This window comes from Schistocerca gregaria, chromosome 7 (assembly GCF_023897955.1).
Source record: "Schistocerca gregaria isolate iqSchGreg1 chromosome 7, iqSchGreg1.2, whole genome shotgun sequence".
NCBI lineage: Eukaryota > Metazoa > Arthropoda > Insecta > Orthoptera > Acrididae > Schistocerca > Schistocerca gregaria.
Window position 1 is genome coordinate 95,024,267 of NC_064926.1, and position 26,042 is coordinate 95,050,308.

The following is a 26,042-nucleotide window of genomic DNA, read 5'->3' on the forward strand; positions in this document are numbered from 1 at the left end:
GTCCTTCCACCATTCTGCTTTCCCTTCTTTGCTTAGAACTGGGTGTCCATCTGCGCTCTTGATATTCATGCAAGTGGTTCTCTTCTCTCCAAAGGTCTTTTTAATTTTCCTGTAGGCAGTATCTATCTTACCCCTAGTGAGATAAGCCTCTACATCCTTATATCTGTTCTCTATCCATCCCTGCTTAGCCATTTTGCACTTCCTGTCGACATCTATCATAAATGTAATTAAAACTTGCTGATTACTGACAAATTTACAAATCAAATTTACCTGAATGGAAATCGTTACTGTAACTAGAGTAACAGCTGACACCTACTTGGGATTTGGGAAGCAAGTGTTATTACGACTGCGTGCCAGGTGATGTCTGAGGACAGTACTATGCACCGAAATTGGTAGCTAGTACGCAAAGTAAAGAAAAAGTGCGACTGAAGGCTGAAACAAATACTTTTTCTCAATATACGGATGGCTATTGCAACTGGCAGTATGTGGGAAATGCAGATATAGTACGAGTCATCACTCCAAACCACTCGTTTCCAGTGACCCAGTTGTGCCGCTCTTTACTCCGCCTCAAGCGCCAGTTAACACTGACTACAGAACTCTGTGGCTTATGATGCTCTGCTCGATCATCGTATCCCATTCCTTTTAAGTCCCTGTGCACGGTCATTACGTTAACTGCTCTGGTGGTAACGTTTCTGGAACACACAGGTGCTTCTGTTCACTGATTTTGTACGACGTTTACAACCAGCCTTCGCAACGCAGGTCAGTCTGTGTGTGCCAGTACGTGAGGCCTCCCTAGTGTGTCTATTCAGCCCCAGCTGTTCCTTCACATTTTCACTTTACAATCACTTCAGTAGTTGAATTTGACAGTTGTAGAAGGATCGAAATGTCGCTGATGGATTTGGTGGTCCAAATCCTAGTCCATATTTGAACCCACTGACCTCTCCTGACTGAGCCGCACTCCTATTACTGCTACTCTGATTAAAAAAAAAAAAAAAAAAAACTACACATTACACCACACCTGCTTTTATACTATGGCCAATACTTCACGTCTGTTTCACTACCATATGTATGAGCTGACAAATGATTTCCGACAAAAATTAAATGTCTTTTAAATTAAGAATCTTCTAAAACATTGACAGAAAATAGATTCGCTCAAGTGGGCATCCTCCATTTCCAGTCAGAAATCCGTCAGAGCAGACAGTTGATTCGATTAAAGTTCACCCTGTATATGGAATCATTAGAAATCAAAATAAAAAATAATAATCATGAAATTTATTCCACATTTGCTAATTTACAGTACTTATTATGAAAAAGATATCACAGCTTAAAAGTGTTACATTGTTAAGAGCATTTTAAACCTACAAATGACAATACTGCCGCACCCTTCAATGACTGTTTTTGACTAGGCAGTAGGAACTCATTACACACTACAAATATTTTGATCTTTTAATTTACAAATAATGACATCTTTGCCATGAAGTAGATTCAAATCTAAAGGATAGCATGTAAATACAAACAAATCAAAGCATACTGCAATAAACAGATACATCTCAGGACGACAATTTTACACTCACGAAGGTAGCCTAGAAGTGAAACTGAAATGAACAGACAAACAAATGCAAGAACTAGCAATGGAGCATACCACGTAGTACCACTTCTTACAGAGTTATAATTCAAGTAATATCTGACACATCAGCCACCTGCAATACCAGTGTACAGAACGCAAGAAATACTATTATTTTGAAACTGGTGTGCAGTGAAGTCTCTTACAAGTGAAAAGACATCTTGCTGTACACTATAAGCTGCATATAAAAATATTTAATTGCAAGACCAACATTCAAGCATATACTCCAGTGACATTTGATACAGAGGACAAACATGAATGTATGCACATTGATGTCAGTAACATAGGAACATCCTGCACATATTGCAGTTGACATGTAAAGTTACTTAAATATTGTATGCATTATATCAATGATGTGTGTGTGTCAACTGTAAAATCTTTGTGATGTTAAAATTGACGTGAGCCTAGAGAACACAGCATCCTTTGCATATTTAAAATCTAATCATAACCATGTCTATGTAATCACGATAGGGTACATATATGAACCACTGAGATGCACAGTTCATCATGTGCGGAAGTTACAACTGGCTAAAGCTGAACAGCCAAACTTCTTGGCCACATTGGAAATTACTTTTGCGGGATGAAAATAAGAAACTTACACTCAGGGCAAAGAGTCTTATATAACAGGACTCTTGCTGTCTCTGAGAGAGATAATTCACGTCTAGAGATGAATATTTACAAACTGTGGATCACAAAACATCTCTTGCCAATCTCTGATGGAGGATATTTGTGCAATGAAGGAGGCACCCACTACGGTCTGCCAAAACAATCCAAACATTTACCTAAAGAAATTGATGTCTGGTACCTTTCTTTGTCAACAATATGAATACGATAAATTTCAATATGAATCATTACCATAAAATGAATAGTAACTCGCAAATGCATTGATTCAGATGATGTGGAAATGTGAATTAAACATGACCAGTTCGGTAAACAGTAACACTCACAATAGTGTAAACTAGGGCCAAGAGTTTCGAAACACAAAGACGTTGTGTTACAGATATCACACCGACACACCGTGACCTAGAACCGAGTCCGCATCTTTTCCTCATTGCGTCTTCACTTTATCTTGTTTTGACCTGAATATAAGGGCAACTGTCCACCGCAGGACAAAGCACACGACAGTGATTGCAACTATGGCCACGAGTAGCACGAAGGCGATGACGTCGAGCAGCAGGAGCTGCCACCAGTGGAGGTCCAGGGCGGCGCTGCGCAGGTGCGGCGCTCCCTTGTGGCGGATCATGTACTCCAGCCACCACACCGCCTTGTCCAGGGACGTCTCCCAGTGCTCGCGGAACAGCTTGGAGTATTGCTTCATGTTCTCTGAGTACCTACGGAAGGGAAGACCGGCAACAATTTATCTCACATGCTCACGGTACATCTGCTACTACATTATCACATCTCTTTATCTTTTCATTAAATGTTAACACATCTGAGTTCATCAGTGCTGTTCGTGTTTAATGTTGTTTCTGGTACACAGTTCTGCGCAGTCAGCGCGTACACAACTTTCCCGCTAGAGCGCGCCTCGCTAAGCACAACAGCGCAGGCTCGGCGCTCGTCCGTCTCCTCACTATGAGATGGCGCTGCCTTAGAGACGGACCAAATTCTGCTTCCACCGATCTACGTAATAATATGTAATGCAGCCAATGAGATTGCTGCTAGAATAGAACCTTTTCTCCTCGTGGATCACACTCGCGCAGTGATACCTGAACGCGTGAGGTATTATAACGAGTGTACAGTCCTCCGATGAGTCAGTCTGCATTTCTCTGCAACAGTCTGTACCAGTCTGCATTTGTCTGTACCTGTCTATAGTCATGTTTCAGTCTGCGCCTAATAAGATTATCAAATTCCTGTACATAGCCATGAAGAGAAATGTGTAGACACTTTGTCAAGTATCAGAAATATGTGAAAATAAGATTAACGTAACAAGACCAAGGGAACTTCAGATTTTCAATTGTAAACAGCATCAAGAATCAAGTTACGTAATGTCTACGCTTTTTATTATTTTAATAAATGTGTGTGAAAACTAATCAAGTTCCGTTTAAAGTTGGTCACCGTCAATCTGCTACTCTAAGCGTGCAAGTGGCGTTTCTATCGTCTGAGCTAACGGCAGAAGATAAACACGCCACGATAAGACCACGAGACATATTGCTGACACTCGCCTACTTCGTTAGAGCGACAAGTCAAGTAATCTGATGATGTGTGTACCGAAGGTCTTACAGTACGCACACCACAGTTACCATGACAGATAGGATTATAATGGCCACAAACAGCGTTAGATGCTGAGTGGTCACTGTGAAGGACTCAAAGGTCGCCACAAGTGAAGCCTCTATATTTTGTACCAAACTCATGTGCACGTGCCACCTGAAAACAGGTTACGAAACCACTGAAATAATGTATCATAACGTACCATTGCTCCGAGACTAGCAGCAATCGGATTAAGTAATTACCTTCCCACACTTACGTGCTGTTAACCCAACATAAACGGCCGCATTTGGAGTCGTGGCATGATTGGGAAGCTGGGACTGCTGATCAATGCCATTGCGCTGTGTTCAGTTCTTCACTAAACTGGGTGACCGTCGATGGCGCATTTGATTGCGTCGTGGGGAGAACTTCCACTGAGCCAGTGGTTTGGTCTGACGCTATAGGGAGTCATCAGGTCACGTCTGACAGAGATCGAGGCAACTCTGACGGCACTACGCTACAACACACACATCCCGTGTCCTCGCGCGTTCCTCTCATGCGACCATTGAATGGTGCCACTTTTCAAGATCGCAATGCTCAACCTCATATGGCACATCACACTATAAACTGACTCTGTGATCTCAAGGTATTCACGCAGTCAGCAACACCCTGAATGTTTGCCTGATCGAACATCAGTAGAACTGGCTCGGACTTTCGTTGCAGTGCCAATATGCAGGATATTGAGGATCAGTTCCAACACTTCCGGGTCATCTAATCTCAGAAACAGATACAGTGGCTTTATCACGTCCTTCCCTACCACGTTTGGGCAGGCATCTAGGACAGAAATGTGCAACGTCGTACTGATAAGCGGACCTACTCAGTAAAGTTGTTTGTTAATTTCATTCGAGTTTGTATTCACTGAAAAAAAATCACATACCCTCTCAACCACTGATTACTTCTTTCTCCAGGCAGTGTGTTTACTAGGATGCATTAGTGCTCATTCTTGTAAAACTGACTGGCAACATGTGTTATTTATATTTTACTTTCATGCGGCACTTGGAGGAATAGGACCAAAGATTCTTAGTGTTTCAGCGACTAGTAATGGAGTTCGTCTTTAAATCCTGAGATAAGCCAACAGTTGTCAAAACAGTTGTCAGTGCATGAGTTCAACATGAAATGCCACACGATGATTTCGTGGACGAAACATCAGTTGATACGAAATCTGAATAGTTCATTTGGAACAGAGAGTTAGTGCTCCAGCTACAGTATATATACAAAACAAAATCATTCATTCTGTGCGAATTTTTTGCTCTGTCTTGTTTCTAACTTGATAATACAGAAACGATACCACGTCCAGGCATCCACATATTTTAAGGAATTCATTTATGTCATATTTATCCACATCTATACAGCAATCTATTGCTTATTCGTACCTCGATAAATTAAATTTCTCGATAAATGGAACTACATTTGTCCCTTCGAAAAAAAGTCAATAAAACTTAAATCCTAAGTGTTTTCACACACTCCCACACTCCATAAATCGAAGTGATCATCATGACAGACCGAGCACAAACACTAAAAATCCCAGTTGGCGGCAACCTAACGTTCAGTAATTTGAACATGTCGGTACGTCTTTCCACTTTCAACTATTTGTGGCACTCCTTTTTCGCTCAATAATGAATAATTGAAAAGCGATATGGTATAAATATTTGGCCTTTCTTGACATAACTGGCCGCGACAGGCGTAATATTAGTGAAACTGTGTGAATAATTCTAACGTATTATGTCGAGTGGAGGTAGCAAATTTAATTTTTCTACTCCACGAAGGTCATTCTCCGCCAGACGTTGACACACAGTCAGCACGGATTCAAAACATATTCATTCTTGAGAAACACAACTAGCACTTTATTCACACGAAGTAATGAGTGGTATCGACAGCAAATTGATTCCGTACTTCTAAATTTCCAGAGGGATTTTGACACCGTTCCTCACGAGAGACCTCTAATCAAACTATGTGCCTATGGAATACTGCTTCAGTTTTGCGACAGGATCCATGATTTCCTCTCAGAAACGTCACAGTACGTAGTAATTGATGGACAGTCATCGAATAAAACATAAATGATGTCCGGCATTCCACAAGGAAGTGTTACAGATCTTAATCTACATAAACGATATAGGAGATAATCTAAATACTCAACTGAAATTGTTTCCAGATGCTGCTGCCATTTATCGCATAGTAAAGTCATCAGAAGATTAAAACCAATTGTAAACGTTCTTAGAGATGATGCGTAAATGGTTTGAAAAGTGGTAATTTTCTCTCAAGAAGCGTGACGTCATCTATATTAGTACACAAAGAGATCCGTCAAATTTAGATTACACGATAAATCACACAAATTTAAAGGCTGTCAGTTTGACTAAATGCCTAGAAATTACTATTATGAACAAGTTAAGTTGGAGATCACATAGCTACTATTGTGGGAGGGCAATCCAATGACTACGTTCTACTGACAGAACACTGAGATGATGCCACAAGTGTACTTCATCATTGTTGTGGGTCCTTTGCTAGTGTGTTGCTGTGCTGTATGGGTACTTTACCAGATACGGTCGACGAAGGGTGTCGAAAAAGTTCAAGAAGGGTAACTCGTTCCGTAGCATTGCAGAATTTGGGAGGAAGTGTCACGGATATCGTAAGAGAATTTGCATGGCAATCATTAAACAAAGGTGTGTTAGTTGCGGCGAGATCTTTTCACGAAATTTCACACACCAGCTTTCTCCTCTGAAATCAGAGGTCATTCAGAAAGATTTAAAGGTTCTTTTTTTTTCATGCGCTGTTAGAGAGTGAAAAGGCGGAGAAAGAGTCCGAAGCTGCTTCGAATAACCCTCTGCCAGACATTTGAGTGAGAACTGTAGAGTAGTCATGTAGATGTAGATAACCTCCGTCGCATCTTCTGTGGGAAATTAGATGCACATAAGTGGAGTCACATTCACTTATAAAGCCAGCACGCTGTTTACTGAGGTACAGTGACCGTGTTCGAACGTAGGCAGGGTGATTCCGTGATGATGTTGCAAATTTTCGGTGTTGATGGAGAAGAGTAAATGTATCAGTTTGAGGGAAGGGATGCTGGTCTGGAAATGACGAAATGGAAAGTTGTAAGCGAAAATCTTTTCGGTTAAAACGCACTTTTAGCATAGACAAAAGCATCATTTCGTATTTCGAGAAAAGATTTTGTGCCTTCTCGGAATCTGGAATACTGACATGTTCATGTTCCTGTAATTTTTGATGTAATATTGTGTCTTGTGCATGCTCAAAAGGCAAACACAAAAATATGGCATGCTGCATTTCATTCACGTCAGCGGTGTACCGCAAACTCCGGCTGCGATTTCCGCTGGCCATTTTTTGTGCTTACAGGAGCACGCACATCCTTAGAACAGAAGTAGATAATGACGTACTTTTGGCTCTGGACACAACGCAAAATTCGATCTACCAAACACATTGAAGGTCAGTGAAGGAGATACGAGTGTCAGTCAAAAAGTAATGCCTCCTTTTTTTTTCTACGTTTAATTGTCAGGAAATTTAAATGCAATTACATAGGTTGAAAACCACAACATTGATGATCATTTTGTCATTTTTCAATGTAATCTCCGCCCATCTCTACAGTTTTGGTCCATCTTTGAACAAGGGCATGTATCCCAGCACGGTAAAAATCACAGCTCTGCTTCCTAAGCCATTGACGCACGGATGTTTTGACGGCCTCCTCATCTTCAAAATGAATCCCACGATGAGCTTCTTTTAGTGGCCCGAACAGATGGAAGTCTGATGGTGACAGGTCAAGGCTGTATGGGGGATGAGGCAAAACTTCCCATCCAATTTTGACAATCTCGTCAGAGGTGTGACGACTGGTGTGTGGTCTTGCATTGTCATGCAAAAGAAGAACATCTGCCATTGATTTTGTTGGGCGAACTCGCTGAAGACGTGCTTTAAGTTTTTTGAGGGTTGTGACGTACTGAACAGAATTTATTGTGCATCCCTGCTCCAAAAAATCAACCAGAATCACACCCTCTGTATCCCAGAAAACTGTTGCCATAACTTTCCCTGCCGATCGCACAGTTTTGAATTTTTTCTTCCTCGGCGAGCTTGTGTGACGCCACTCCATGCCTCTTTGATTCGGGTTCAAAAAAATGCACCCATGTTTCGTCCCCGGTCACAATTTTTTTCAGAAACTCATCTCCCTCCAAACGGAAGCGCTACAAGTGTTGGGAGGCTATTGTTTTCCTTGCCTCTTTATTCTGATCGGTTAACATTCTTGGAACCCACCGTGCACAAACTTTTGAGTACCCCAATTGTTTAATAATCGTGATCACAGTGCCTTTACTAAGAGAAATAATGCGACACACTTCATCTGCAGTCACCCGACGGTCACCACGAATGATGTCATCAACTTGCTGAATGTTGTGTGGAGTCACTGCACTCACCGGCCTGCCGCTCCGCTTTTCGTCAGTCAACGGTGTTTGCCCTTCAGCTTCCTTACAACGACGAACCCATCGTCTAACAGTGCTGACATCCACTGTCACAACACCATACACCTTCTTCAGTCTTTCATGAATGCGTATGGGCGTTTCACCTTCTGCATTCAAGAATTCAATCACACAACGCTGTCTCAAACGAACATCGATGTCGGCCATCTTACAAACTTCTGCTGTGCTGCCACCTGTTGACACAGAAAGTTACTACTGCAGTGGATTGCAGAAGAAGGTTTGAGGAATGGCGCCAAATTCAAATTTTTCACTTAACTTAATTTTTTTAAGTAGAAAAAAATGGGAGGCATTACTTTTTGACCGACCCTCGTACTTTCTTTGGAAAATAACGGTGAAGTTCCGTTACGTATTTCGTGAAATTTGTATGTATTTTCTGTTCGAAATAGCGGGGGATTAAAAAGTCAGTATAAATTTGAAAACTGAATAAATCACGGAATAATGTAGATAGAGAGGTACAAATTGACACACATGCTTGGAATGACATGGGGTTTTATTAGAACCGAAAAAATACAAAAGTTCAGAAAATGTCCGACAGATGGCGCTTCATCTGATCAGAATAGCAATAACAAAGTAAGACAAAGCAAAGATGATATGAAATGCTCAATTTGTCCACCATCATTCCCCAAGTCGAGGAATAATGTTGTGTACAGCATGTCCGGAGTTATGGTGAGGCATTGGCGTCGGATGTTGTCTTTCAGCATCACTAGAGATGTCGGTTGATCACGATACACTCGCCACTTCAGGTAACCCCAAAGCCAATAATCTGGGGACCTGGAAGGCCAAGCATGACGAAAGTGGCGGCTGAGTACACGATCATCACCAAACGACGCGCGCAAGAGATCTTTCACGCGTCTAGCAACATTTTTTTTTTTATTCTAATAATGTCATTTCAAGCATGTGTGTCAATTTTTACCTCTCTCTATCTACGTTATTCCGTGGTTTATTAAGTTTTCAAATTTATACTGGCTTTCTGATCACCCGGTATTTAAAAATAAAAATTAATAAAAAACTGAAAAACAGGTTGCGTTCTGGCTGTCACTTTCTGGTTCGCTTTGTAAAGAAATAGAAATGCTATTGAAATTACAGTAGTATGTTTTGTTTTTTGTTTGTACAGGATACTCTTAATGCGGCTTTTAGCTGATTACATTTACTCAGTGAAGCTTTCGTGACTTCAGGCTGCCAAGTTATGTAAGATTTTCTGAGGACACTTGAAACTGAAACTATCGAGAATCGACTGTACTGCAGTTTACACGAAGCTCTGTCTACTTGGCTTGGCAGAGGAAGAGCATCTCAGAGAAAATGTCGAAATGTGGAAAAAGAATGGGAAGTATTGACCAGGCTATCGAGAACTGAGTACGTATTATAGCGTCCCCAGTGAAATAATACGAAAAGACTTAAAAACAGTATTTATAAAGAAGACACATCTAAAAATTGAATAATGTACATTTTTCTCATGTATCCGTATTATAATAATTTCTCTTTGTAAGTTTCGAGGGCACAGAAATATGACAAAATGATCTAAAGAGACGACAAGATACGCTCTTTTGTTAATTTTTTAGTCGTCTTCACTTTTTCTCTTGTCTTGTTTGCGGGTAGACGGGCATCTTGCGAGCGCTGGCAAATGTAAGCATATTTGTACTAATTAAGCAGATAATATATTGATTTAATATTGTTGTTCACTTGTAATTTGTAAGAGGTGATCCCGATTTGATGTCCGCCTTTCTTGAATTAACCTGCATTCGAGTAATTTAGAGTGCAACAATCGCAGCGGCCGCTGCAGCCAACGACACCATTACGTAGCAATATTAACTTATAAAATTGGCGGAAACGAAAAACTCGCCCGCTATTAACATAATATACATTTTTCTCCACAGCCGCCCGACGTTGCAGAAAATACGTAGCTTTAAGATTCTTACTTTTAGTACAACAGCCAGAGCCAGGACTCCGACTAAAATGCAATGATTAAAGGAGGTAAGAAAAAAAACTCTTGCGCGTGTGTGAGCCGCAATTGTAATTAATAACAAAAGATTTTTTTGCTTTAAAGTGAACTGACTGGCCGAGGAAATTAATACGAAAAATTTATTCCATTGTTCAATTTATACGTTCATGCTTTAAGATTCAGTGAGTCTAACGTTCATTAACATAAAAAATAATTTCCACTCAAGTTTAATATTATTAAAAAAAAGAGAACTTCAGAAAAGCATTTAATTTTAAATCAAAATTGAAGAAAGTATCGTTTTGATTAAGGCCCAACACGTAAGTCGGCAACAACCAACATTACCAATAAATGATGTATTAAATAACGACGGCCGACGGACGCGAGAGTATGCAGATAGTATGAGGTCGATACAGATACGTGTGTGCGGTGCGGAGGGGAATGGAGAGAGAGAGAGGGCGAGGAGCTCACGTGCGGTCCTCCAGGACGGCGCGCACGGCGCGCAGCACGGCCTCCTTGGTGATGTGTCGGTGGCGCAGGCGCACACCGATGCCGGCGGACACGATCTTGCCGCAGTTGTGCTCCTGGTCCGAGAAGAAGGGGATGCCGAGCAGCGGGATGGCTCGCAGCGCCGCCTCGTTCAGGCTCTGCAGGCCGCCCTGCATGATGAACAGCTTCACGTTGCGGTGCGCTGAAACAGCAGTGCACGTCAACTTAGGGCACCTGTCGTGATTTCGTGGCACAGAGCGCGTCCCTCCCCACGCGGCGCCTGAGGTGGCTGCTCGCTGCAGCAGGATGGCACTCAGAACATCGAAGAATCTGCTGACAAAAGCAACCGTGAGGCAATCTTGTTGGGAGTAGCAGAACAGCTGGATGTCGGAGCCACGACAACCAGCTGAGGACTGAAAATATTCAGAGAGCACAGGCTGGGCAGCCCTCGCCTGGTGACTGGGAGGTTTCTGCCCGGAGAGCACGGCCGTGACTGTTGCTCGTGCTGCGTCCGAGGAAACTTCCATACCTGTCAGTGAACAATGACCGCCCTTTACTACTAGCTACTGACTCTTTTGGCTCCTCAGCGTTGTTTCGTCGAAACCTGTGCAATTTGTATTTTTTAACCTGTGTGCTATACTGCCACTCTTCGTGCACGTGCACGATGCTCCTGTGAGCAGAAGGGGAAATACGAGGGAGGGGAAAATGGGTTCCAGTGTAGCAGGCGAGCAAGGGGGCTAGAGACGCCACAACCGTACGTACGAAATTGTAAGCGTGTTTATTTTACGTGGGTAGCCACGTGAAACATACAATTTGCTGGCCGGAGTGGCCGAGTGGTTCTAGGCGCTTCAGTCTGGAACCGAGCGACCGCAACGGTTGCGGGTTCGAATCCTGCCTCGGGCATGGGTGGGTGTGAAGTCCTTAGGTTAGGTAAGTTTAAGTAGCTCTAAGTTCTAGGGGACTGATGACCTCAGGGGTAAGTCCCATAGTGCTCACAGGCATTTGAATCACTTGAACGTACCAAAATAAAAGGTTCTGAGTACTATGGGACTTAACTTCTGACGTCATCAGTCCCCTAGAACTTAGAACTACTTAAACCTATCTAACCTAAGTACATATCACACATCCATGCCCGAGGCAGGATTTGAACCTGCGACCGTAGTGGTCCCGCGGTTCCAGACTGAAGCGCCTAGAACCGCTCGGCCACTCTGAACATACAATTTGGCCGTAAACAGTAGAACGGTTTACAGATCATTAGAATAATCAAAGACACAATAGCACATTGAAAATAATACAGTTCATCGTTTGGCATTATACTATGGATCTTTCGTTGTCACTATTTCCAAATACAATACTAAGAAAATGCTCCAACCCGCTTTTCCTCATTTTACGTAGCTGTGTCCGTTTCACTTTCCCTGGTAGTGTTAACTAATTCACTTTCGTCTTCCCTTGCAGAATTATATTTGTTCCCATCAGTGAGTCACTATTTGAGTATATACCACTTCCCACATTTGTGATCGTTTCCAGCACTTGTTCCAGTATATATTAACTTCAAATATCCTGCTCTTCAAATTTCATTTATGTGCTTGCGGCGTTTCTCCCAGTCTTCTTTCTTTCATCGAAGTAATTTGTTCACCTATCAGTGTTGAAAACGTGTCCATTCTGAATGACACGCTATGTTCAAAAAAGCTGTTCTTGACACTTGCTCCTTTCAACCGCACAGGATTCCATTCCCATGATGTCCTAAGCTGTCAAGATAGAGAGGGTGTTCGACTATTAGCTTGGACATGAATTTCTCGAGATCTCTCATCCACTGAAAATATTTGGCCATGGGTCGCAAGTGACTTGCACGCCATTATTCTCCTGCAATTACTATTACTGAATTCTGACATGACTATTGAAGATATGAGACAGCATTGGTGAGCAATACTTTAATCTCAAGGTAACTATGTAATTCGAAACAGTGCCACATTTCTAGTTCAACTGTCCATGGTAAATTCAAGGGCCCTACATAACTTTATGCTCATCACGTGCGAAAATAACCTCCACCCTTCAACCCTTACACTGTCAGCCAACTGTACTACTAAAAATGGAGCAAAAGGAAGATCACTGTGTGGATTCTGGTACCAAATCAAACTCACCCTCTTCCCATTGGCTGAATTACTATAGTGTAGTGACACCATGGCATTTTCCGTATGCATTCCAATTCATAACGCACGGCTATTTACAATTTTAAAATAATTTGTTAAATTTTTTGGTTGATTCGCCTCCCAGCATTCCCAATACCCACTTTCAAGGCCTTAACCCGAAGATGCACATAAATACCAGACTTCAAATGTTAACAAAATTCCATAGCATGATGTTTTAAACAAATGCACCAACGTCCTATGCTAAACAATTAGCACAGGCTGATATTTTAAATAATACACCAATGTAAACAATTAGAACATTGCAACAAATGCACTCTTCTTACATAGCAAGTCTACATTTGACTGTAAAGACCATATGCCTGTATTATTAGAGTGTTAACGATAAATTATTCTTTACAGTGGAAAGGTAGTGGAATTATTCCAACCCATCTGTGCAGCTAACTTTCACTACCTACTTAAAAATGACTTTGTAGTGCGATAAAATAATGATGTCACTAACAAGATGCTTTAGAGGAGTGAGGCACTTAAAGATTACAGTAAACTTGTAAATAACTGTGGTAAAATCCGTGTAGGAGCGTTTCTGCAGGAAAATATGTTATGTTATAAAAACACACACACAAGACGTCACTAAAAGTATTACAAGGAATTTACCCCACTTCTACGGTTACAGCATTGACTACTACTGGATAGAAATGGTACAGGAATGCCCTTTATTTATAACAGACAGTATATACCCATCATCCATTCCATAAGTACACATGGCCTCTGCACTGCCTGTTGGCACCATATAAACAGGGTCACATTCCACCTCCTACAGTTCTAGTTACAAACATCTAATGTACAATAAACTTTTCTTTTATCTTGACTGTACTAAAAACGTTCTGCGACATTGGCAATGACAATTACACAAAGTGTTGTTTCATGGTGACAACCCGACTGTAACTAACAACCAGGTAAGGGTAGGGCTGTGTCCTTCTCTAAGAAACCTATCTGAGGAGGATCCGATATTGTACAGCAATACACTAGGTAAGGAAAGACAGTATTAGTAGTACAATACATATTCTACGTGTTTGCTCTTCCACATGACTTAGACACACACAATCTGCTGGCAACGATATGAGTATGCCCTTTTAGAGGTTTCAAAGTCACTCAAGATTTACTGCAGAAACAGTGCATATGTATTACATGAAATGTTCACATTTACAGAGTGCTTCTGTGGTAGCACGTATCGCTCCACACTGAAACACCCGTACTAGTATCTGGGGCAGCTCCCACGGGCGGCAATGCAATCGCTGTCTCTGGTCAATCGAACACATGGCGAATACTGTCCTGGGTCATGTTATGCCATGCCTGCTCAACCTCTCTCCACATAGCACTGTAAGAGTTACGGTTGGCACGTTGCACGAGTCATTTCTTGTCCCGTCATATCCCACACCTGCTCGACTGGATGCAAGACTGGGGATCATGGTGGTCAAGGATACTGCTGCACTTCTCGAAGAGTTGAGTTTCATGGGCAGAGTGTCGGTGAGCCTTATCCTGCTGGAGCAACACGTAACCTTCCTGTTGCAAGAACAGTAAACGAAAAGGTCTAACACTATTCTGCATGTGCTGAGTGCTGAGCGCTGGTTACCGTACTCACCAGAAACACCAAAGGCGAATGAGAATTTTAGTTTATCGCACACCAGGCCATAGGGCCTGTGGTGGGGCCACTGTGTTTTGCAAAAAAATGCACACTACGAGATAGTACTCACCAGGTCTACATCATGCATGCGAAAGACCGTCACTTGCCTACAGGCATGTCATAGCTGGCGGTGATGGTGCGCCATTCCTTCTTTCAAGTGAAGGCACCAGGCGAGCCTGCATGTCAATGCTGTGAGTGGAAGACAGGATAGAGTTGTGCATACCTGTAGTTCTAATAACTGGTTCGCAGCAGTTCGCGTTGATACATCTGGGCTCACAAGCATCTGTGCTGTGGTAGCTGTATGATCTGCTTCCGCTGCCTTTACAATACGCCAATCCTGGTGGGTGTATGTGCTGCATGCATGTCCAGGACTGCCTCTACACGTATGAGCGCTGGTTACCGTGCTCACCAGAAACACCAAAGGCGAACGAGAGTTGTAGTTTATCGCACACCAGGCCTGATACTATCGTTATTTCACAACTGACACAGCACATCCAACTTGTGTGGGAACTCTCCAAAAGTACCATGCCACAATTTGGCCCCTTACAAACTCGTTCAGTTTGCTGTTGGAAGCACGATTGTATCACCGTGGCATGATTACCTGCCTGCTGCTCCATTTGCACCACGCTGACCCTTCTGGCTGTGAGCATTACCTTTTAAAGGGTACACACAGATACCACGGCGATAGCAATGTCATTTTACTGTCTGTTGGCGGAAGCTGTTGAGACCATTATCAGTAGATCTACTATCTTCCAGGTGGCATATGCGGTCTTTAGATCAAACTCAACGTCGTCTAACGAGACATACAAATTTTTTTTCCAGCTGTGTAGATATAGACACACACACACACACACACACACACACACACACACACACTATGCATTTGACACGCTGGCGCGAGGCAAATTACAATCGTCAAAAGAAAATTACAAATAGATGGAGCTGTGCCACTGGTATCACTTTATAGTGCACAATGATATACACTCCTGGAAATGGAAAAAAGAACACATTGACACCGGTGTGTCAGACCCACCATACTTGCTCCGGACGCTGCGAGAGGGCTGTACAAGCAATGATCACACGCACGGCACAGCGGACACACCAGGAACCGCGGTGTTGGCCGTCGAATGGCGCTAGCTGCGCAGCATTTGTGCACCGCCGCCGTCAGTGTCAGCCAGTTTGCCGTGGCATACGGAGCTCCATCGCAGTCTTTAACACTGGTAGCATGCCCCGACGGCGTGGACGTGAACCGTATGTGCAGTTGACGGACTTTGAGCGAGGGCGTATAGTGGGCATGCGGGAGGCCGGGTGGACGTACCGCCAAATTGCTCAACACGCGGGGCGTGAGGTCTCCACAGTACATCGATGTTGTCGCCAGTGGTCGGCGGAAGGTGCACGTGCCCGTCGACCTGGGACCGGACCGCAGCGACGCACGGATGCACGCCAAGACCGTAGAATCCTACGCAGTGCCGTAGGGGACCACACCGCCACTTCCCAGCAAATTAGGGACACTGTTGCTCCTGGGGTATCGGCGAGGACCATTCGCAACCGTCTCCATGAAGCTGGGCTACGGTCCCGCACACCGTTAGGCCGCATGCATGTCCAGGACTGCCTCTACACGTGTGAGCGCTGGTTACCGAGCTCACCAGAAACACCAAAGGCGAACGAGAGTTGTAGTTTATCGCACACCAGGCCTGATACTATCGTTATTTCACAACTGACACAGCACATCCAACTTGTGTGGGAACTCTCCAAAAGTACCATGCCACAATTTGGCCCCTTACAAACTCGTTCAGTTTGCTGTTGGAAGCACGATTGTATCACCGTGGCATGATTACCTGCCTGCTGCTCCATTTGCACCACGCTGACCCTTCTGGCTGTGAGCATTACCTTTTAAAGGGTACACACAGATACCACGGTGATAGCAATGTCATTTTACTGTCTGTTGGCGGAAGCTGTTGAGGCCATTATCAGACGTGTCGTCTTCAGCGATGAGAGTCGCTTCTGCCTTGGTGCCAATGATGGTCGTATGCGTGTTTGGCGCCGTGCAGGTGAGCGCCACGATCAGGACTGCATACGACCGAGGCACACAGGGCCAACACCCGGCATCATGGTGTGGGGGAGCGATCTCCTACACTGGCCGTACACCTCTGGTGATCGTCGAGGGGACACTGAATAGTGCACGGTACATCCAAACCGTCATCGAACCCATCGTTCTACCATTCCTAGACCGGCACGGGAACTTGCTGTTCCAACAGGACAATGTACGTCCGCATGTATCCCGTGCCACCCAACGTGCTCTAGAAGGTGTAAGTCAACTACCCTGGCCAGCAAGATCTCCGGATCTGTCCCCCATTGAGCATGTTTGGGCCTGGAGGAAGCGTCGTCTCACGCGGTCTGCACGTCCAGCACGAACGCTGGTCCAACTGAGGCGCCAGGTGGAAATGGCATGGCAAGCCGTTCCACAGGACTACATCCAGCATCTCTACGATCGTCTCCATGGGAGAATAGCAGCCTGCATTGCTGCGAAAGGTGGATATACACTGTACTAGTGCCGACATTGTGCATGCTCTGTTGCCTGTGTCTATGTGCCTGTGGTTCTGTCAGTGTGATCATGTGATGTATCTGACCCCAGGAATGTGTCAATAAAGTTTACCCTTCCTGGGACAATGAATTCACGGTGTTCTTATTTCAATTTCCAGGAGTGTATGTGTAGCGAATATGTAACGAAAAAAAGCAAGAAAAAAGACGAATAGCTATTAAAGAAGCGAAAAACTATTGAGAGAAAATACTTTCAAAGAGAACTACGATTGCATTGTCACTACAGTTATTCAGGGTGTGACTGTTATAAATTCAGATATGTGCACGCATACCAGCGTGTTAGTTGTTTGCCCTCTGCGTCAAACTGTCGTCCCATAAACAGGTTACAAACTTTATGATCTGAGGTTTTCTGCACAATGATAACTACACCACTACTGTACAATACATGTCGATATAGACTGAATGTTTTGTGCTCGTGCATCCACATTTCAACACCTGACCTGCTGCCCAAGGGAAAATAAATATTAATGTCCTACTCTTGCTACAATTGCCTGGAGGTACCGACCAACCCAAAAAAAAACATACTGCTCCTGACAGTTATGATCATAAATAGGTAAACCAAGTAAATACTGATGAAATGTTCACTACACTGTCCTCAGTCACCCACAGAAATGTCTGCACTTATACCAGTTACTACTGTAAATCTGGCATAGCGGTTATAATGTGGATTAAAGCATGAACGAGCACAAGGATATATAACTATCTTCTTTTCTTTGCTCAGTATGTAAAAGTGTAATAGGAATGAAAATCGATGTCACTGCTACAACACACCCTCCGCCTTGCACTGCACAGTGGCTTGTAGAGTGCGTGTATAGATGATGTGCATGCAGACGGTGCTGTACGAGGGGTGCAATGGCAGAAGACTAGTTGCAAAATGCTTGTAAGAACTTCATAGAATCGATGATTGATATACGAGACATGACATAAATAAATGTAACATATTGTGTCCATAAAGAAACAAAGATATCCATCAATTTTCGTTACACTACTGGTAGTAAACCACTGGAATCAGTGACAAGCAACTAAATACCTTAATGCATAATTTTTATACTCTATACTACAACTTGTATGAGAATTAGATGCCATGCTGAGGTTCAATGGCAGAATCTTAAGAAAAGCAACTCATCATCCACGGAGTAGGCAGTCAGCATAATATATTTTTGAACAATTAAATCTTTCCACACACAACTTGAGATATTGCAGTTACATCTGTATCTATTGTATCAGCATGTGGTGGACAGGTTATCATTGTTATTCTATGGGTTTTGAGACGTCAAAACGCCTTAAGCTGCAACGGTTCCACTGATATTAAGAAAATGATGCAGTCTATCTAAATATTTTGACAGGTTGCTATTAAGGAAGTAGTTTTAGATTCCTGCAGCAGATGGATGAGATGTACAATACACTGTCCTTAATCTGATGTTAGAAACGGATATTAACTGCTCTGTGCTTCGTCCTCAATCACTTTGTCACAGATAGAATGTTGACTTGCATTCTTCCATACTGGTTTTATCCCTCCCTCAAAACAGTGCCCAACGCCAGTCACATTACAATGAGTGACTGATTTTCTCTTCGCTCGCTTGAGCGAAACGATCTCTGTGTATCAGAATAATGCTGAATTTTACAAAATTTAATGTTACTTTTGATGGTATTCTCACACCTACACTGAGTTCAGGTGTCCATTCATTCGCTGCGCAAAATAGCGTGCAAATATCTAATGATGTTGAAAAAGAAAAACCTTCTCGACCACTTTTAACTTTCAGCATCATTTTAGTTTCTTGTCCACTACAAGAAATGTCGTTAATGTCCAAAAATCTCACTCAGTATGTGATTCATAGACCAACAACAGGGCTGTTGATATAAATCGTCACGGAATGCTGTCACTGGCAGTAAGATGGAAATAGCGTAATTCGAGGAGAATAAGAAGTTGCAAGGTGGCGTCCTATCTGGGCCATGCACTGCAAGTGAAAGGCCCTCAGTATCCGACAATTATCATTTTTATTACAGAATTTAGGGTTGCCATGGCAACAGGCAAAGCGTGGAAGTCATGTTAACCTTTCGTGGTTGATGGGTCATATATGTCCCACTTGTTTTGAGCGCCAGGTCGAGTGTCGGGATATATGTTACCCAGCTCTTCACGGTGCTGCCATCTAGGGACGACTGTACTGAACCTAAGAAAAAAATTGGGACCACTGCAAAGGCAATAGAGAAGCGGTGACTCCTTTTGTTGACTGGCGTGTATATATGGCCGCTGCAACGCCACTTATTTGTGTCGTTCTTCAGTTTTGATCATTTCTCACTTTCCAGCGATGTCTGAAGTAAGTAATTCATCTTATTATTAACTTAATAATCATTTTTTAGTACAAATACAGTGTGGAATGTACTTCTCAGCGACTGTACTATCTTAAATCAAAATAAAATTAGTGGGACACATGTGTCCCATCAGACATTATTTGTAAAGGTTAGAAAGACAATTGATTAATGGGTATTCATCCAGGAAAAAGAGGGGATCAATGCCCACTTTCTTCCCAGCAAAGAGAGGAGTCTCTAGTGTGCCAGATGACGTCCGGCTCGTGAACGTAAGCAAACATGTACCGAAAGACAGTGGCACTAGGAAGCGATGCAGATTCTGCAGCACAAACTCTAAAGAGAAGAGAACAAAAGTTGTTTGCACTGCTTGTGGTGTACCACTCTGTGCCACACCATGTTTTTCCAAGTTTCATGGAATGTAAAGTTTTGTAAGTATTGATCATGTATCACGAAAACTGAAATGTAATGAATATTTTTTACACTGGCTCTACACAAATAAAATAATTTGTAGTTATTTTATTCCCTGCAAAATCCTGTTTATGGCTAAAAAAATAAAATTACAAAATGAGTCAGTCAGCAGAAAGGGTGTCTTGCGTTGGCTCATGGGGAGTGTTGTCCCACTTCCTGTTGTGCAAAAATGGAGAACTTAAAAAATATTTTGGTGATGAAAATATAATAATGGGACTGAAAGGAAACTTATCACCTTAATATTTTAAAAACCTGTAAAAAATGAATTTTATCCATGAAATGGTTAAGGGTTCCACACGCCTAATTATAGCTATCACAGGTCTTAAAGACACGATGAGCACAAGCTGCATTGCAGTAAAAACATTGTATTATGAAGAACTTTTCCTTGGTAGAGTTCTCTGCCACGAACCACTGCAAGAGCACTCGGTGCTGAGCAGTCGGGGAGAGATTTTATAACGCCCACAGAGTCGGCATCCTGTGCAGAAGTGTACCCCTGAACTAAAACTGGACCGGCTGGCTGCCCGTACCAGACAATGGCGGCGCCGCTGCCGGGCGGCAGAGGGACGCTCCGCGAATACTGAAAACGGCGCTGGTGTGGCGCTCGGGCCACTGACCTCAGTCAAACGGGCGCCTACCCCTACCAGATACAACGCTGATTGGACAGCCGCTGGACGTCCAGTCAGCGAGAGGGAGTGACGGTGTTTGGACAGTTCATAAGAAAATTATTACTAGTGAACGGGCCCTGTCGCAGAGCGCCAGACACGCCTGATAGTTACAGAAATTAGAGACTCTCACGTTTTGGGTTCTAAGCAGAATTTGGAAATTTCTGCGAAGTTCGTATGGGACCAAACTGCTAAGGTAATCGGTCCCTAGGCTTACACACCACTTAATCTAACTTAAACTAATTTACGTTATGGACAACATACAACAACCATGCCCCAGGGAGGACTCGAACCTCCGACGGGGTGAGCCGCGCGAACTGTGGGAAGGCGCCTAGACCCCGCGCGGCAGGTTCGAAGGGAAACAGTCGCTTTTGCTCCGCTCTGTGAGACAGAGTGATAGCGAAATTTGTATTTCGTCCGGCAGCCAGGACATTAGTTTTGCACGTACACCATCACGTGGGGCAGCCACAGCTACTACAAGACGCTGATCCACGTCTCGACACCACGAGGCTGTTTTCGTGACCTCTGCGTCACATTTGTTTCAGTGCGTCAGCTCGCCAGCGTTGTTCACACGTTTTTGACTGGTTTAAATGTGAATGTATTACTTTCTAGGAACTTCATTAGGGTAATTTGCGTACTGTAGTTCGTGATTCAGTGTTCCAATGTTACGCGTGACACGCAGCCGTGCCAAACTGTTGGGTCAGAACAATCAAGTGCACATGGCAGACACAAATGAGAGTCACAGTGTACGGCGGGCTGGTTTGGTGAATAGCGAGGTGGAACTTAGAGAATTAGCAACACAGTCGGTACATTTTTCAAAATTACGTCACCGATGCAACTCACAGTTATTCACACACGGGTGTGCAAGCCTAATAACATCACAGTACGATCGTTAGGCGCGTGCAATAGCGTGGTTGAAACTCAGTCAGTGACAATACCACACGCGAATCGGCGCAAAACCGTGAGCAACACTCACGTCTTTTTCACATCGCACAAGAAACACGAGTAGATTCTCCACCCATGCTTGGTGTTGTGTACATAGTTCCGCGTAGTCAGCGCGTACACAACTTTCCCACTAGAGAGCACCCCGCTAAGCACAACAGCGCAGGCGCAGCGCTCGTCCGTCTCCACACTACGAGATGGCGCTGCCACAGAGACGGAACAAATTCTACTCCCGCCGATCCGCGTATTAATATGTAATGCAGCCAATGAGATTGCTGCCAACGCAGAACCTTTCCTCCTCGCGGATCACACTCGCGCAGTGATACCTGAACGCGCAAGGTATTATAACGAGAGTACAGACCTCCGATTAGTCAGTCTGCATTAGTCTGCATTTGTCTATAGTCAAGTTTAAGTCAGCGCCTAATAAGATTATCATATTCCTGTACATAGCCATGAAGATAAATGAATAGACACTTTGTCAAGTATCAGAGATATCTGAGAATAAGATTAACGTACCAAGACCAAAGGAACTTCAGATTGTCGATTGTAAATAGCATCCAGAACCAATTTAAGTTATTTCTATTCTTTTTTATTATTATAATAAATGTGTGTGAAAATTAATCAAGTTCTTTTTAAGGTTGGTCACAGTCAATCTGCTACTCTAAGCGTGCAAGTGGCATTTCTATCTGATCTAACGGCAGAAGATAAAAGCGCCACGATAAGACCACGAGACATATTGCTGACACTCGCCTACTTCGCTAGAGCGACAAGTCAAATAATCTGATGGTGTGTGTACCGAAGGTCTTATAGTACGCACACCACATTTGGTCAACAACATGACGTAGTCGATGACATAATGTCTGCGTTCTGGAAATGATTCCAAGCGATGGGCGAACAACAACGCGCAGAAGATGCGAAAGAACGCGAACAAGAACTGTTAAAGAAAGAAATGATAATTAGATCAAGACCCCACGCTGTCGACATCAACGGGGACAGTTGAAAATTTGTGCCCTGACGGGGACTCGACCCTGGGATCTCCTGCTTACGTGGCAGACGCTCTATCCATCTGAGCCACCAAGGGCACAGAGGATAGTGCGCCTGCAGGGATTTATCCCTTGCAGGCTCCCCGTCGGACCCACATTCCCATCTTAATGTCCACACACTACATTCGTAGTGCCCCTACCCATTACACTCATAACTCGCGGCAGAAAATCTTACCGAGTCCCGTAAGAGTTCATGCAATACGTGTGCATCCGCACAGAAGAAGGTCAAAAATGATTCAAATGGCTCTGAGCACTATAGGACTTAACTACTGTGGTCATCAGTCTCCTAGAACTTAGAACTACTTAAACCTAACTAACCTAAGGACATCACACACATCCATGCCCGAGGCAGGATTCGAACCTGCGAGCGTAGCAGTCACGCGGCTCCAGACTGTAGCGCCTAGAACCGCACGGCCACTCCGGCCGGCAGAAGAAGGTCAATGGCCGGTTAGCCTGAACTATATGAAGATACCACGTTAGAGAAAGAACAAAAACGCATTGCGGACAAGGTAGAAATCCGGACTCCGTCTGATAAGTAACAAACCGTCGACAGAAACTGTTAACGAGACAGTACGTAAACCCAAGGAAAGAACAGATACACCACGCGCGCAAGTCGCGGAAGTAAACCTGTAAGTAGGATGTTTCAAACCGAACATCCATTTGGTGCCAAAAGAGTCGGCTGCCTAGCAAGAGTGGATGCCGCCAGTGCTAGTAGAACGTCACATGTCGCCAGAAACAAAGCGAAACTTGCCGTTTCGAAGACTACGATGACATCTAAGGCACACAACGACAGGTTTGCTGCAGAAGAACAGAAAATTTCTGAACAGATCCTTATTCACCAGGAAAACAATATGCAAAAATCAGAGTTAGCTGGTCGAAGGATCAAAGGCTTGGAACAGAAGATCAACACTCAAAGTCCGCGTATCGACAACTCGTCAGTTCATTATACATCGTTGTCACTCTGTACTTTCCGCACCGTCGGACACAAACATACGAACGCTGTGAAGTGCTTCCTCTCCGCACAACAAATGAATGTCAGCGACAGCACTATTCCAGGTTGAAAACACGCAGCCGGCTTCTGTGGCCGAGCGGTTCTAGGCGCTTCATTCTGGAACCGCGCGACCGCTACGGTCGCAGGTTCGGATCCTGCCTCGGGCATGGATATGTGTGATGGCCTTAGGTTACTTAGGTTTAAGTAGTTCTAAGTTCTAGGGGACTGATGACCTCGGATGTTAAGTTCCATAGTGTTCAGAGCGATTTGAACAATTTTTAAAAACACGCACTTCCAACAACAGGCACAATCACAGAATGCATCAGCGGATGCTGCAATTGACTTCAAGCACTACCTGTGTACTTGGAAATTCGCGTGGCAAAGACAATTCCAAAAAGCATTCCAAGCGCCCTGGCCGTTTTATGCAAAATTAGTGTTTGTTTACACGTATACGGACGATTAAGATGCGTCGCTAGTACTGGGATTGATACGAATCATTCATAACAAAGGTGAAGCCAATCTACTCGTCATCAATACAACAATCACGTGTAAAACACGAGTTTATAATGTGCCGCGACCTTGAAGCTACCAGGTATGACTTCCACGGAGATGCTAGAAGCACTAATGCGGAAAAATCAGTTTCTCGACTCTCCATATTCGGAGCGGGACATCAAAGGAATATATTATTTTAAACTGCCATTCACCTATCAACAGGCCTCGGAAGGGCGTTGCCACGAAGATGTTGCCATGTTCCTGCACCTTTCGCAAGAGGCAGCCGTGGTGTTTGACCGTCGCAAGAAAACCGAAAGCAAAAACAAAACGGACAGAATAACACTCAGTCGTGCGGTGACAACGGGCTGCGAGATTACTCAAAATACAATAACGAGTACAACAACAACAATGGTAAATACATAACAACGGTCGTTACCACAATACGGTAGTCAGCAAGACGACGGGAACTGCGGCGACCAGTGACGAAGTTCATAACCGAACAACGACACCAAGAGCCCGCGAGCGCTTCGCTGAACGGAATGGCGGGCTCGTCGAATTGCAGGGTCCTAACTCGACCCCGCATTCTGACAACAACGCCATCAACCGCACTTGACGGGAAAGGCGCGCTAGGCCATTCCGTAATTCGCGACACAACAAACAACGGCAGTGAGTCTCATCGGCTGTGAGGACATACGGGATGTGCTCGTGGATGAAGGGGAGGACAGTAATCCTGCCGTCCTCCCCGTCATCTCAATCACAGTGGCCTGTGTCGGCGCTCGGCGCCGGCTACCGCTGACGGCCTCGCGCCTGTGGGGGCCTAGTATCAAAGTTGTTGAAGCTGTTACAGTTTTAGCTATTAAGTTGTCCCTCTCTGTTTCCGTACGAATGTAACGGCAACATTATGACAGGTAAGCAACATTACAAGGCGTATCTAAAGTATACACGTATGCTGCAGCGCGCAAAGCGTACAAATCTTGGCCTGCACACTGGGTCTGCTCGGCCTATTAGTTACACGATTCGCGCGGGATATACCTGTCGCAAGTCAGCGCATGTGCACTACAGTACAGTAATGCATGGAACTCGAAGGAGACTGTTTTGTTGTAAAGTTAGTCATGCAGGCTAAAATATGTTGTAAGATAAATTATATGCTTAGAGAGAAAGCTGGTCGCCATAGTAAAGAAATATGCATGTTAAACGGAAAATACACTTACTTTTCTTTATATCATATTCGCAGCCTGCTTGGTATGCACAGTTTTTCCGAAAAGGATACTTCGGTCCAACAACAAGCAAATGCAACAGTGGTCTGAGGAAGGAATAAAAATGTTCAAATGTGTGTGAAATCTCATGGGACTTAACTGCTAAGGTCATCAGTCCCTAATCTTACACACTAGTTAACCTAAATTATCCTAAGGACAAACACACACACCCATGCCCGAGGGAGGACTTGAACGTCTGCCAGGATCAGCCGCTCAGTCTATGACTGCAGCGCCCACACCGCTCGGCTAATCCCGCGTGGCTCTGAGGAAGAGACAATACAGGCGGGAGCATTGTCTTGGCCAGTAATCAATTCTATCTCTGAAATCAATTCTACCAACTGACACTTCATTCTTTTCTCAAGTTACTGAACTGATACAAGTGAGCAAGTCTTATCTCTGAAAATGTGGTTGTACCAATTTCAGCCATACATACTAAAAGAACACCATCCTTCTTTTTGTTGTTGTCTTCAGTCCTGAGACTGCTTTGATGCAGCTCTCCATGCTAGTCTATCCTTCATCTCCCAGTACCTACTGCAACCTACATGCTTCTGAATCTGCTTAGTGTATTCATCTCTTGGTCTCCCTCTACGATTTTTAACCTCCACGCTGCCCTCGAATACTAAATTTGTGATCCTTTCATGCCTAAGAACATGTCATAGCAACCGGTCCCTTCTTCTT

At 43.8% G+C, this 26,042-nt stretch overlaps 1 protein-coding gene across 1 annotated transcript in view; it reads right to left on the reverse strand.

The window, feature by feature from the left end:
• Positions 1 to 1,257: 1,257 nt before the first annotated feature.
• Positions 1,258 to 26,042, reverse strand: part of LOC126282180 (UDP-glucosyltransferase 2-like) — a 164,207-nt gene continuing 139,422 nt past the window's right edge. The window contains exons 6-7 of the mRNA XM_049981709.1: positions 10,751 to 10,970; positions 1,258 to 2,955 (exon numbers count right to left, since the gene is read on the reverse strand). Coding sequence (XP_049837666.1) covers positions 2,673 to 2,955; positions 10,751 to 10,970 — 503 coding nt within the window. The 3' untranslated portion in view covers positions 1,258 to 2,672. The remainder of the gene's footprint in view (positions 2,956 to 10,750; positions 10,971 to 26,042) is intronic.